Source organism: Myotis davidii, unplaced genomic scaffold, assembly GCF_000327345.1.
Source record: "Myotis davidii unplaced genomic scaffold, ASM32734v1 scaffold228, whole genome shotgun sequence".
Classification (NCBI taxonomy): domain Eukaryota; kingdom Metazoa; phylum Chordata; class Mammalia; order Chiroptera; family Vespertilionidae; genus Myotis; species Myotis davidii.
In genome coordinates this window covers 1,339,694-1,355,554 of record NW_006300104.1, presented here as the reverse complement: position 1 = coordinate 1,355,554, position 15,861 = coordinate 1,339,694, and the positions used below count along the sequence as shown (strand labels likewise).

The following is a 15,861-nucleotide window of genomic DNA, read 5'->3' as shown; positions in this document are numbered from 1 at the left end:
ACACGCAAATACAAATATTGTATTTGTTTCCGTTTTGTTTTTTTACTTCAAAATAAGATATGTGCAGTGTGCAGAGGAATTTGTTCATAGTTTTTTTTAAAACTATAGTCAGGCCCTCCAACGGTCTGAGGGACAGTGAACCGGGTCCTGTTTAAAAACTTTGAGGACCCCTGGTATAGTGGTTAACATAGACCTAATCTGAAATAAGAGAAATTTGAAACTTAACAGTAAGTTTGTTGACTTAATCTTTAGAAGGAAAGAAAGAGTGAGAGACTACATATCAAGGGGGAAATAAAAGCAGTTCTACAACTAATTTTAAAGGGCTACGTGGAACCAGAACAAATAAAATGCAGCTGTAGTCTGCTAGGGAAAAGAGATATGCTGGCAAAGTTACTGATAAAAGCAATTATATTTTTGATAAAAAACGCAAGAGAGTAAATCATTCATTTAAGGTTGTTTCGTAGAACCAACCTTAATCTTGAGAGACTTTCAAATATAAATAAAACAAAACGTACTGTACCCGTCAAGTAGTAGTGTGAAAAAATGGCAATGTCTTATCATAGTCTCAAAAAAAACAAACAACAAAAAACACACACCATGATTCCTGGAATTGAATCATGGAAAAAAAAGAAATATATGAAAATAAAATTGGGGAGGGATGCAGAGAGGGAAAAATAACATTGATATAAGAACCTATTAACATGCTGACCTGCTTTCAAAGTGATTTGAACATATTTGAACATCGTGAGATGGCTTTTCATGCTTCTGCAGACCCACAATTAAGAACTGCATATTAGCCTGGCTGGAGTGGCTCAGTGGTTGAGTGTTGACCTATGAATGAGGAGGCCACAGTTCGATTCCCAGTCAGGGCACATGCCTAGGTTGCAGGCTCAATCCCTAGTAGGGGGCATGTAGGAGGCAGCCGATTGGTGATTCTGTCTTATCATTGATGTTTCTATTCTCTGTCCCTCTCCCTTCCTCTCTGAAATAAATACAAATATTTTTTTTAAAAAGAACTGCATGTTATCCACTTTCATGCAATTTTTTCAACTCATCATAAAGAACAATAAGGCAAAAGTACAAATCAGCAATTTTTTACCTTCCCAGAATGTTATTACACTGTTGGGCAGGTAGATAGTTTTCTTCATAAATGCTAATAATTTTGGAATCAGAACACTCTCCAGTGAAAGCTGATCTACTTTACATAGCACACACACACACACACACATACACACACACACACACACGCTTTTTAGACTTGTTTCAAAGCAGAGATGTATTGTGTTTCATTGCATAAGCTCTATTGGAAAATATCTGATATCAAAATATGAGGATATGTTCATGTTAGGGAGCAAAACATTTGAAACAGTAATTCCCAAAAGATTTAACTACTGAACAAATATATTCCAACAGGTCAATAGCTAGGGGCTATTTGTTTAGGCTCCTGTCATTTCTTCTGTTTAAAGGAGGAATCCATAATCAAAGAAATTAGGTTGCTATTCTGAAGCACACACTGAGGTTTTAGTCAAAATGACATTGTATACCACACTGGGGTTTTTTAATTCCATGCAAAAACTCACACTTGTAAATATGCTACATTTTTCTCTAAACAGAAAACTCAAGAAATTCTGTTTAGAACAAGATGTCAGGGTCAGCACATCTAGTAGCAACCTCTGAGTTTTCATTATACTGTTTTCAACATAAACAACCCATTTTAAATAACATCAAGTAGCTTATGCACTTATTCGAATTTCTATTCAATAAAATTTGAAGCAGAATTTCTGTTTCATGCCAAAAAAAAAACCCCTCATTTACAATAATGAGCAACAGATACATAAGTAATGCCTCACAATTAATGTCAAACTGGCCTTAAATTAGGCTTGTAGCTATGACTTCAGAAGGGTCTTTTTTGCCCATTCATTTGTTAAGTAAGTGGCAATAGAGAGTATCCAAAAATTAAAAACTGCCCAATTCTTCCCTAACTCGTAAATTCCAAGGTACCTTTAGTCAGTTCCGATGGGCTGAGGTTATGCTTTCTGACAGCTTTCGTGGTATATGAAATACATCATTTCAATCCCTGGGGGCTTGTTGGTTATGATCTCCATTTTAAGGGGCAAGAATTCATTAGAACTGGACAATCAGATACCACTCTGCCACCATTGATCCATTAAATAAATAATACACATGTATTTGTGGGGATGAAACTAGTCTTTGTTGTTGAAAGCCTTGGGGGTTACACCACAAAACCAGCTGGCCTGCTCTCTATGAAGATACTGGGCCACGCATCCATTTCTGAGGTTTTTCACAAGGCCTGCCAACCTCTCCTTACAGTGCCATGCCAGGCCATATGGGAGCCTGAAACAAAGGGCAATCACTCATCTTGATCCTGTCTTTATTCAAACAGTTGGAAGTTTTTTGCATTAGCATTGATTTTTAACATATTGTGTTAATATATTAGTTATCTTGTTTACCAAGTCTTTGGGTGATCCTTACATTTTGGGGCCTAGGGAATTGCCTCATGACCCTCACTATAGTCCCAGCCCCACCGCATCTCCTGTTGACAGTTGAGGAAACACAGACCCTTTTGACAGAAGTCAGGGGACCTATTCCAGGCCCCTCAGCAAAATGGGTATTGGGTTTACCACCTGGAACTTCTCTAGCTTTCCTCTTGCAAGAGATATTACTGTGGGTTATCTTTTCCTAGAATTTCTCCTGGTAAATCTGTAGACTACCACTTTGTTGCACTTTGCTCTTTGGCTATATTGCAATTGAAGAGTAAAGAGTGATTAGAGAAACTGATTAAATAGGTTAATGATACTTTCGTATTTCTGGAGAAAATGTTTATTTCCTGGTAGAGTGTTCTATAAGATAACTAAGGTGAGTGGTATCCAAAAAGTAAAGAATTAATAAACTCAGGTTTATTCAGGAGGGCAATGGATGGTCCATGGCAGTCCATTGTGTACCAGAAGGAACCAAACTCATTTACATAAAAACTTCCTACATCAGTATAGCCTGAGGCCAAGCAGAGACCATTAATTCAGCTTTTACTTATTGCTGATGTTTTATTGAACAGTTAATATACCATGGCTTCTTATTCAAAGATGTGATTGATTAAAAGTACATCCCTGGTTCAAAAAACAACCTTCCACATACATTCTGGCCAAATTCAAAAATTTTCAAACGGCAAAAATGCATCTTAGAAGCTAGGAAGATAGTAGCATATACCGAGCCCAAACTCCTCAACACTGCTCTTTCGACCAATACCCCAGTCCCTCACGCCCACAGCACTTGGCATAAGCCTCTGTTATCATCCCCATCAAGTTTTGTTATATTTGCCTTAGCGGTGACACTTCCCTCTGCCACTCCTTTCCCACTGTTCTTTGGAGCAGGAGCTCTGTTCTGTTTTTCTTTGCATAAAGCAGCACAGCTCACAAATGTCTTTAGTAAACACTGATTGAATGGAGGAATAAATGCTACTTTCATATCTCTATAGATAGCACATATTTTCCCTGGTAGAAACATCCTTAAGCATCCAAAGAATTTTAAAAATTAAACACAGTTATGTTCACTGGAGAAAATGTAGCAAATATATATATGTTAATAGTCTCTGTTCCCATTCTTATGTCTCTATCTCCCTCCCATTCTTTTTTCCCCTCTAGGGATTCTTTAGGAGGAGCCAGCAGAACAATGCCTCTTACTCCTGCCCAAGGCAGAGAAACTGTTTAATTGACAGAACCAACAGAAACCGTTGCCAACACTGCCGACTGCAGAAGTGTCTTGCCCTAGGAATGTCAAGAGATGGTAAGGCATTGCCTTCCGATTTCTTACATAAAGGCTTTCAAATGGAGGCTTTCCTTGAGTCTATTTAAGCCACTGCAAGAATTCTAGACAAAGGGAACTGGAAATAAGAAGGAAAAAAGCATGTGCCTGGTAGTGCATTAAAAGGAAAAGAACATATAAAAACATAGTATTGCCTATGAAATAGGAAGAAAGAAAAGGCTTTACTGCAGCTTTGGGAGCACCCTGTGCTAAGTTAGGTGAAAGCCACATAGTCCTAGGTTGAAAGAAACACAGTTTCTTGAGTGTTTGCCCCTCAGACAGTATAGGCCACCTGTCTAGGTCTGCCTATAAATGAGGCGTTGGTTTCCTGGAACACGAGATTTTCAGAGCTAAAACTGGGACAGCCTAGGAAAATAGAACCATGTGGTTGCTGAGTAAGTCTTACTGGTGCACAGGTTACTTAATATGTGGAGATGCTAAGGAACAGAACATGTTTCTGTAGGAAGCCCAGAAGCTCCATTGGCCCGTCACAGCTCCTCAGATAAGGATGTAGACTATTCTGAGTCGTGATGAAGATCCCAAATGCCATAGCAGCAGTCCAGGTCTGAGAAGGGTTGTGTAGGTAGTGTCCTTCTCAGAATATGACTCAAGTGTGCACTCCACTTTCATGCCCAACCCAACTGGGTGGCTTGACTCAATAGCTGAACTTAGATTAATGAAAGAGGACAAATAAATTCAAACAAAAGAACTTCATCTGGCTCTTCTTCCATTTTTAAGCATTCATCTAAACTAATTATTTTCCCTTGGCATGGACCACAGCAATCCTGTATCAGATTGTGAGCAGTCCTGAGTCTTGGGGCCATTTCTGTCTTGTTCCCACTGTATCCTCAGGGAATGCTTAAAAGCAGCCCCCTAAATGTTTGTTTAATGAACCATGGCATTCTCTTTTACCTAGAGCCTGGGACACAGCGCCCCTGATATTTATTTTCTTTATATGAAGCACTGTAGATTCTGTGCTGCTGGTCACACTGCCTCTAATGAAGTTCAAGGTGGTGTAGACCCAACCCCCTCAAAAGAAAAAAAATAACTACTACTAAATTATTTTTAAATGGATAAGTGGCATGTACTGTACCTTGGTATAAAGGGATTTTATGAATTATTACATTAAATGTGGGCCTTTTAGTCATTTGGATAAATTCAACTCCACATAGGACTTGATATCTAAGCATACAAACTGCTTACTTCTTAGCTTGCATTCTCCAAACAGTTATATCTTGAGGGGTTGTTTTTTTTTTACATTTTCTCTAATTTTCAACCCACCTAAACTTGTCTTGCACGAAAATACACGTAAAAGAATCTGACCTTGAGCCCTTTAGTTTACAGGTAAGCTTCTAAAGATGCAGAAATGTAAGTTTCCTAAACTTTTCTATTTATTATCTGATTTTTTATTTGTTTTTCTAGACTTGTTAACCACATAGATATAGTCCTAGGGTAAACTTACAGTACTGTGTACTTCTACATACTAAAGTGAAGAAGAATGGAGGATTGGGGTTAAGTGGTTTTCAAGATTTATTTAGTCAAATTTTAAGGTGAAAGTATGCATGTATATGTGTATGGGAATTAATAGCATGTATATGCCCACTGCATCTTCTCCACCATTTTATTTCTTTTTAACTGGACCCTTAAAAAATGATAGTTGCAGAAATCTTCATTGTAAACTGTTTCCAATTGTACTACTATAAACAAACAAACAAAAAATAGAAAAACGTTAGCATTATAGGAAGATATTGAGCTCCAAAGAGAAAACATGACACCCATCTTGCAGTAATCAAGTATGTGTCCTCCTTAATGACATGCCTTTATGAAAAACTAGAAGCTGTCCTACAAGGTAGTAAGTAGATGTCTTTGAAGAAGCGATAACTTTTTTTCATTCTTACTCCAGAAACTTTCATTCCATTTAGAATCCCACAATCCAAATAAATATGAAAAGATTTCCGATATTTTGCATGAAATTGTTCTTTGCTAGTGTGGGATCAACATGAGGGTTAAGAGCTTATCATGAGCAAATACCATAATCGCTGAATATTTATGAAGCACTTGCAATGTATACAGAATTGTGCTTGTTTCTTTGAGAGCTAGCAGTTTAACAAGAGACTGCCTCTATACTCAAGTGAATCTCATTAGCAGAATAATTCAAGTTTGAGAGGGGCAAACACTCAAAATATGTGCCATTCTGATTAATGGTTAGTGGTGAGAAGAATGCTAATATTTGAAACTATAATAGTAATACAGTCTTTGTTGAAATAGGCCTATGGATACAACAAATGTATTGACAAAGAGTGACAAGGAATTATTTATATGTTAGGAAAGTTCAATGGATTTACTTTTGCTATGTACTGTAATTTTCCTCAAATATGTCACTACATTTATTATAGGAAGGGGCATAAAACTGAAACACTGGCTTATCAGAATTTCTGAAATAAATGGAAAATTCACTCTAAAATAGTATTATAGCAATTGTCAGTAAAGTCCACAATTTAGGATGAAGCCTGATAATTCCAAAAGGTAGTGGGGCTTTTAGTTGCCTCTCTGAAAATATTTCAGCTTGCTCAGTGGCCTGATAAGATAATTTCCTGGAAAGGGCATAATTATTCACCATTGAGTTTTCAGATGTTCACCAGGGCACAGGTCTTGACTGCATACTTATTTGACACTATTAGCTTTGATTTTGAGATCAAAAGCAGAATTCTGAACCTAAAATTGTTAAATATGGGGTCTTGACTGAGCTCATTCATTCATCTGCTATCAGCTACAGGTTAGTCTGTGCCTCTATTAATTATAGATGACTTTGTCTGGATAACTGAGGTGACTCGACTCCACCTCACTTATCTTATCCTCCATCAAGCTAGGTGAGGCCTGTCCTTTTCATGGTGACATACTCAATCACATAAGCATTTTGGAAGCCTCTATTTGTGTCACATTTGTCAATATCCCATTGGCCCACAGCAGGCCACATGACCCTGAGTAAGAATGCCTACACAGAAAAAAGGGCCCTGAAATTTACACGGGGAAGAAGTGGAAGTAGGTAAAAAAAATCAGGGTCATTAATAAAATCAATCAACCACAATGTATAATTCACCTAAACACAGTGTGTAGAAATCTAAAACAAGGATCGAATGGAAAGGAGTTTAAAAAGAGACACTGCATTTCTCTCTTCGTGTTAGAAGAGCTGCTCATTATCCATTTTTTTCTCCCTATAAATTTTAAGCGAACAAATGCAAAACTATTCTACTAAAGTAAGTCAGAAAGCAAATATACCCGAACCGAACAAAACTCTTAATCTCTAGCAATAGATACAAATTTGGTATTCACCACCATAGCTCTGTCACGAAGAGCTGTCCGAATCCTGCATGAATGCCACAAACAGAGGGTCAGCAAATAACGAAGCATGTCACATTAATTTCATGGGGGGAAAAGGTTCTTTCTGAATCCAAATGTGTCATGATTTATTTTTTCTTATACAAAATAATTTTTTTCACTAGAGAATTATATGTAGTAAATTATGTATAAAGATATAACATAAAGGTACAGAGAACACTTTCCCTAAAAGTCACTATAGAATTCTGTCCATGGACAAACTACAAATTTCACAACAATTAGTAAGCAAATAAATTTGTCTTTGAGAAACAGAGTCTAATAAAGATAGTGTCTCTATAAACAAAGTTGAATACAATTATCTAAATGATTCAAGACTCTACAGAAATGACAGTCGAGTTGGAAAGAGGAATTTGGTCTGAATTAACCAGATTAATTTTCTTCATTCAGAAAAATTACTGGATAATTGCTACTTTGTTTTCCAACTTAGGCAGCATCAGAAAGCAAAAACATAGGATTAAAGAGGAATAGGAAGAGATTGGGCTGCTCCGAGTCCACCCCTCACATCCACAATCCTGCAGGCAGGAAGGAGGAAAATTACATGCTTGACACCGGAAAGTGTACACAGTTACTCAGAACTTAATCTATAGTCACACTTGGCAGTGACAGAGGCTGGGAAAGGTGGTCTCTGTTCTGACCAGCTGATGCTTAGATAAAATTTGGTAGCTCTATAACCAACAGAAGGAGAAAATGAACTGAAGAAATGTTGGGGATGAGTGGCAGCTCCTTCGCAGCAGGGATCTCTTCTGTAGGCCCTTCATGCGGGGCTGGAGAGTTAGTTCTTAAGCACGTCCCTGTTTAGTTATTCTCAGGAGTTATTCTCATCAACCCTAATGACCGAATCAGGGGTTGAACCAGTTTCTTGCCTCCACTTTATTCTTTCTACATTCTCTGAGCTCCCAACACCATCAGGCGACGGGAACACTGTCACAAAGGAAAACAGAGACTCAGAGAGGAGCCTCCAAGTTTGTCACAGTTCCCACTTTTAACATGAGTTGAACGACATACAGCTTGATGATTCAGTCAAGGGAGCCCTGGACCCAGGATGTTCACAGCCTAAAATGGGAGCTCACAGCTAGTGAGGAAACATCACTACCTGTGACAGTTCAGGAGATTAAGCTCTATAAGTAATAAAACAATGCATTCAGCCGGGCAGGCATGGCTCAGTGGTTGAGTGTTGACCTATGAACCAGGAGGTCACGGTTTGTTTCCCAGTCAAGGCACATGCCTGGGTTGTGGGCTTGATCCCCAGTGTGGGGCATGCAGGAGGCAGCCGATCAATGATTCTCTCTCATCATTGATGTTTCTATTTCTCTCTCCCTCTCCCTTCCTCTCTGAAATCAATAAAAATATATTTTTTAAAAAGAAACAATGCATTCAGATGAAAGCATACTCATATCACTCTATGACCACTTCCAAAGCCTCTTCCTCCTCTTTCCTCAGAATGGCTAAGGCTTTTGGCAGAAGAGACGGGCAATATAAAACTCAGGAGGGAGGGTATGAAATGAGAGAGATGGGGTTACTGTTGGATCACTTGCTGGCCACTGAATGCACAAACTTCTTCCAAAAGTCCGTTTCATTTGACCCCAAAAGCCAACTGAAGGCAAATGATGTGGTTTACTTAAAACTATGTTTATTGCCCTGCCCCACATCCTTGTTCTCACCCAACCCACTAGAAAATAGTGAAATAATAAGGTCCTATTTGACAATCCAGTAATCCTAATGCTTAGGAGAGGAAGTTAACAATGAGTTTAGGTTGACATCTTCATAACAGGTACTATTTGGTAGTTTGTATTATTTATGATATTTTTCCCCATGAGTAAAAAAGAACAAGAAAATATGCTTTGTAACTTCACATCAATAAGAAATACATAAGTGTTCACGTTTCTTCCTTGCTTAGACTGTATTCTCCCTATGCACATAAACCAGTAAGGACACCCATGAATATAACTTTTATCAAATACGGAGTGCGAATGAATGGGCCCTAGGGCTATGGTGCTAGGCGTCCACGCATTTGATATTGAGGGGACAGCCATCCATGACCCGTTGGACTTGAGGTGGTTAGCGAGAATGATAACTGCACGCGCTGTTTTCTGCTTTTCTCTTTGACCCAGCTGTGAAGTTTGGGAGGATGTCCAAGAAGCAGAGGGACAGCCTGTATGCCGAGGTGCAGAAGCACCAGCAGCGGCTGCAGGAGCAGCGGCAGCAGCAGAGCGGGGAGGCGGAGGCCCTCGCCAGGGTGTATGGCAGCAGCATCAGCAACAGCCTCAGCAACCTGAACAGTGAGGCCGGCGGCACTTATGCCAACGGACATGTCATTGACCTGCCCAAATCCGAGGGTTATTACAACGTGGATTCCGGCCAGCCGTCCCCTGATCAGTCAGGACTTGACATGACTGGGATCAAACAGATCAAGCAAGAACCCATCTATGACCTCACATCCGTTTCCAACTTGTTTACCTATAGCTCTTTCAACAACGGGCAGCTAGCACCAGGGATAACGATGACTGAGATCGGTAAGTGGAAGTCTCCCAGCTCATTTTTTGGAAATTCTGCTTTGAAGTTGCCTTGGTCCTATTTCTAGGGTCATTTTCTTAGTTTGTTGAATTACTTGCATTCGTGGCTTCTGGGGAGAAAAGTAATTGATTTTAAAATATTTTCTAATAACTGTCATTGTTTCCCTATCCCATAAAAATTTGTCTCACGCAAAGGAAGAAAGAAATTCTAAATAGAAAGATGCTATCTGTAAAGAACAGAAGCTATCTGTTAAATTTGGATTCATCACTGAAAGAAAAACGTTATTGGTATAAACAGGAAAATTTCAGCAAGGGGCTATTTCATGTGAAATAAGTAAGGGGTACAGACACAGGATGTAATAATTGAATGAACAGGGCTCCAACTCTCCCTCTAAGACAGCGGTTCTCAACCTGTGGGTCGCGACCCCTTTGGCGATCGAACGACCCTTTCACAGGGGTCGCCTAAGACCATCCTGCATATCAGATTCATAACATTACGATTCATAATAGTAGCAACATTACAGTTATGAAGTAGCAACGAAAATAATTTTATGGTTGGGTCACAACATGAGGACTGTATTTAAAGGGCCAGAAGGTTGAGAACCACTGCTCTAAGATAACAGAAGCAAATGGCACCTCAGTTTCCTTCTTAGTAAAGGCAGAGGGGGTAGACCAGGAGACCTCTAAGCCTCTTGCAAATCTGAATTCAAGAATTCTACATGGGAATACAATCTGAGTTCCTGGCAATGAAAGCGTCTTGTCTGGAGTGTGTCAGAACCTAAGAGCAACAAATTAGCTCAGGTGTGGAGGGCTCGTCACAAGCGTGATTGCATCAGTCACGCAGTCCTCTCTCTCTGCTGTGATGTCCCCTGAGTCCTAAGGAGTGGTCTTTAAGAGTGACCTATCCTAGGATGCTCTCTTCTTACCTGTCACAACTGTGTCTTACCTTGTGAAGCTCAGGGGCCTATGAAATGTTTAACCAGTTGATCTCACTAACTAATTGCCATAAAAATACCGATGTAGGTTTAACACATTTCCCTCCTGGCGTTGCATGCTAACAGTAGCCTAGAAGAGCTGAACAAACAGTGGCTACCAGGTTTTGTGGCAGGACTCCGTGTACTGGGGAAAGCCATGTGGGGCTCAGAGACCTCTGAGGCCTCCTCACAGCCCGCCCTGACAGATGGCAGAGCAAGCGTGTTTAAGAACCAGGCCGCCTGCGTTCCAACCCTGGCTTATTATTTGAGCTGGAGCAAGTTTCTAAATCCCAGTTTACTCATCTTTCATTATTATTATTATTATTATTATTATTGCTCTTTAAAAAGAGTAAGTATTAGTTCATAGAGCACATGGTTGTTGTAAGAATTGAGTGAGTTAATACTTGTAAAACAGAGCAATGTTTGAAACTCAGCAAATGCCTAGTAACTTTTGGCTGATATTGCTGTATCCACTGCTCAGGCGCCTTTTCTGTCTACACTGTGAGTAGGAGCCTAAAGCCTACGAGTGTTTTAAATAAAGTTGATGTGAACACATAATGAAGTACATGCCATATGTTTCTTGGCTACTTCCACCATCTGGTGGAGGGAGGAGCCATGTTACACAGTTATAAAACCCGGAACATTCTTTCTCTCTTTTAACAATTCAGGATGTGACAGTGAGTAAAGAAGTTGTTGACAAACATCTGTAATGACACACATTGAGAGATGTAGAAAACTGAACATCAGCTATAATATAAAATATTAGTCATTATTGATATCCTTAATCTTGCTTTTTAACTACATCACAGGCACTTCACATCCATTTCATTTTTACAAGCATCTTACAAGTAAAAATATTATTCCCGTTTTCTAGATGAGGAGACAGAGGTTTAGGGAAGTCTCCTGATTTTCCCAGGTCCTTTAGTTACTACGTGATAGAGCCAGTTTCCACCCCAGGCAGTCTGATTCCAGAGCCTTTTTTCTTATCCATTACTTTGCTACCTGTTGTGTGTTTAATATTCACATACTGAATTGTCAACAAATAGGGACAGTCTTTTTAAGTGAAGTCACTTAATCTTTCCAAGAGAGCATGTTATGAAAAGGAAGGAAGGAAGGAAGGAAGGGAGGAGGAAGGAAGGAAGGAAGGAGTCACCATTTTTCGCTTTTATGCTACTTAATATCTAAGTGCAAGAGTTTGCTATTGTTTTGGAACACATGTCCAAAACCTAATGAAATAAAACTCACAATTCTTGGGCAGAATTCTGCTCCATACCTAAAAAATAAAGTCTTGTAAGAATTCAAAATCATAGTTTTCTTGTACTCTAGAATCACTAGAATTATGGAAAAAGAAATACAGCCAAAACCATCAGGCCTGGGTAACCGTAGACAAGTCACATTTCCTCTCTGGCCTTCAGTTTATTATTCTCTGAACTGCTGCCTTTGGACTAGATAGTCTCAAAATTCATCCAGATTTTTTACATAGAAAGTGATACCCCAAATGGACTGGCATCTATTTTTTAATTATTTCAAGATACCATCAGTCTTTAAAATAGCTCTAGATATTCTTAATCTTTGGAGACCTCTTTCATCAGACTTTTAGGGGTGCGATTAGATTGTCCTGCTAGTACTCCTATATTTAGCAGGCTCTTAAACCTAAATATTGACTTGGTTCACATTTATTTAAAACAGCAATGCCATCTAGTGGACACAAACTCCTTCTATGGGTGTTGGCACCTATGACAAGCCACAGTAATTGGACATGTTATTCTTTCCTGCACCATGCAGAAAACTGCCCCTCATTTCACTAAAACCTAAGTCCATAACAGTATCGGTGAGAAGGCATCAGAGGTACAGCATTGGTGGTTAAGAACTCTGGTTCTGGAGTCAGATTGCCTGAGTTCAAAGCGCGGTGGGCCTTTTCCCGTAAGCAATTTATCTAACCTCTGGGTCTCAGTTGTAAACCTGGGAAAATAACAGTCCCTACCTGTGTCTGTTGATTAAATGAGTTAATATTTGCAAGTTCTTGAGACAATCTGTCATGCATAAGCCTTATTATTATTAATATAATTGATATTATAAGTTATTAATTTCATTATTACTCAATAACATTACTAGTTATTACAGGTCATATAATTACCTTTCATTGAGCACCTGCACTGTGCTGAGCAATGTCCTTTATTTAATTCTCATAACAATCCTATTATGCCTGTTATACTAGTATACGTATTTGTATATCCATTTTACAGATGAAAAAATTGAGACTCAGAAGTTACAAAATTTGTCAACATCAAAGTAAGCACATAAGCCCAGGTCTGAGTAACATCGAAGCCCATTCTTTTAACCATCACACTATATGTTTATCCCATCAAGAAAGGGAGCCCCTCGAGCTAACCGGCGTTCCCACCGCAAAACATGTTTGGTGTTTGTTGCCTGGCTGACGACCTTCTAGGTCAGTGATGGCGAACCTTTTGAGCTCAGCGTGTCAGCATCTTGAAAAACCCTAACTTAACTCTGGTGCCGTGTCACATATAGAAATTTTTTGATATTTGCAACCATAGTAAAACAAAGATTTATATTTTTGATATTTATTTTATATACTTAAATGCCATTTACCAAAAAAAATCAACCAAAAAAATGAGTTCGGTTGTCACCTCTGACAGGCGTGTCATAGGTTCGCCATCACTGTTCTAGGTGCTACAAAGGAGCTCACGGTGTGAATGTGCTGACATTTGGACTTGACTTGATTAATGAGCATCTGTATAATCGAGCTAGTGGCAAGCTGTCAGAGAGAGAACCTGTGCAGACAAATACAAAATCAAATTTTAGCCCCATTTCACTAGGTGAATTCAAGGCTGTATCACACTAAAGAATTTTTTAACATCACTCCTGGGACTAGAAGTCCTGAGGCGCGTCCTCTGGTTTCTGAGAGAGCAATGAAATGTGTTCAACCAGGTCATTATTCTGATACTGGGTCATCTTAAAAGCAGTCGTTTCTTAAAACCAGTTTGTTTGTTTTTATTATTCCACTGAGTTTATAGTCTTACAATTTGGAAAATTTTTAATTAAAACATAAAACAACTATATAAGCAACAGTATGAAGATCCCAAAAAGCCAGTCATATGAATGTTATCAGAGTCAGGAATATTCCCCCAGAAAAACCAAACTTGTCTTTCGAAAAGTACAGCAAAGAAACTACACACTTTCTTGGCTAAGGAACCTAATAATAATATTTTATATATGGAGAGAAATGGAGAAAGACCTTTTACGCATCTTAGCCAATTTGAGCCTCACACCAGTACCTTCAGTTGGGCAGTGAACCCCATTGTGCAGATGAAGAAATTAAGGTTCAGAAACCGTCAGTGATTTTCCTAGACCACATAGTAAGTGGTGAAGCCTAAATTCTAACGTGAGGTTATTCTACTACCTTAGTCTGCCAGGCATTCCTTCAAAAATATATTTTTGAAATGTGCCAGGCACTCAAGGCAAGCAGACCATGGTTCCTGACCTCACTGTCTAGGATGCAAACATGAATATAAATAATTGCAATTCCGTATCATATTATATAAGTCCTGGCCCTGATGCAAACCCTCCGGGGGGTGAGGGGGTTGGGGCTATTGCTTACTCTGAGCCACATCTCTTATTTAGAATAATTTATTCCCATCTCTCAATGAATAGAAAACAAAATGTAAGTAAGCGGACAGAAATATATGAAACATTTCAAAAATTATATCCTTGGGTTTCTCAAATCCCATAGGAGGAAAAAACATGAAATAAGAGAAGGGTCAACGTAAGCTTCAAATTAATATTTAGGCAGCCGTATTAACTGGGATTGGCTGGAATTTTCCTTCAAGCTGACATGGTAGATGTGTTATGTCTCTGGAAGTGGAAGTTCACAGTCATTGGGGGCACCCAAGGATAGCGGCACACAAGCAGAGAAGGGAAGTGGATGTTCACGTTTTTGCTTCCCAATTCGGGCCCTCGGATGGGCTGGGAGATTCTGCAGGACTAAAACTCTTAGCAAAAGCTCATTTAAGCTCAGAGATGATTGACAATGTATCTGTGAGGTACCAGACAACAAGACAATTCAAACTGCCAAACATGCCTTAGCTAGTGGATAGAGCATTGGGCCGTGGACTGAAGGGCCCCAAGTTTGATTCCGTTAAAAGGCACGTACCTCGATTGCAGGCTTGATCCCAAAACTGCGTGTACGGGAGGCAACCAATCAATGTGTTTCTCTCACGTCAATGATTCTGTCTCTCCCCCGCCCTTCCACTCTCTCACATCAGTCTTTCTCTCTGTCTCTCCCCCTCCTTCCACTCTCTCTAAAAAACAAAATCAATGAAAAAAATATCCTCAGGTGAAGATTAACAAAACAAAACAAAACAAAACTGCCAAACAACATGCTTTTAAAAGCAGGAAGGAAAAAAAAAACCCACCAAGTTAGCTGCGATGGTAAGGGGATAAATCGCCTTTTACACACATCACCTAAGTTTGCTGTTCTATTCAGTAATTTCCTTTCCAGATAAAGACAATGAAATGTAAATTTACTGATCTCTCCTATACAATCTTAAGCATTGATTTACTTTCAGATTCCTTTTGTGTTCTATTTACGGAACCTGGAATTTTAAGCATCAAAAATAGAAATTCAAAAGTGAACCTATAGTGGAAGCTGAGAATTAAATAGAGGGGATTACAAAAGGGGATTGGCCTAAAAGTGATCTATTTCCTGTAGTGTACTACTTTATTCTGTCAAGTCTATATAGAAACATAAAGATAGACCAGTACTGTTTTATTTTGGGGAATTCTATAAAAGTTGTTGATATTTCAATTATTACTTATTAAGAACCCCAAGTGGGTGCTGTGGTTTTAAGGTATCACCTTTAATGACACACTTCTATAGATAAATATTTTATAACTAGAGGCCCAATGCACAAAACTCATGCAAGAGTAGGCCTTCCTTCCCCAGCTGCCGGCATCGGCTTCCCTCTGGCACCTGGGACTGGGGCTTCACTCCAGACCCGGCTTCATCCGGAATGATGTCTGGTCTAATTAGCATATTGTGCTTTTATTATTATAGATTGCTTTAATCTGTCTATGCATATTTGTATGTATATTAGATAAATATGCATTTCTTTGTCTATACATATTTAACTACT

At 39.0% G+C, this 15,861-nt stretch overlaps 1 protein-coding gene across 2 annotated transcripts in view; it reads left to right on the top strand.

Moving 5' to 3' along the window:
- RORB (RAR related orphan receptor B) overlaps nt 1-15,861 on the top strand; it is a 172,797-nt gene that overhangs the window by 123,548 nt on the left and 33,388 nt on the right. For both annotated transcript variants that reach the window (XM_006776458.2, XM_015572319.1), the window contains exons 3-4: nt 3,660-3,801; nt 9,330-9,731. In XM_006776458.2, coding sequence (XP_006776521.1) covers nt 3,660-3,801; nt 9,330-9,731 — 544 coding nt within the window. The remainder of the gene's footprint in view (nt 1-3,659; nt 3,802-9,329; nt 9,732-15,861) is intronic.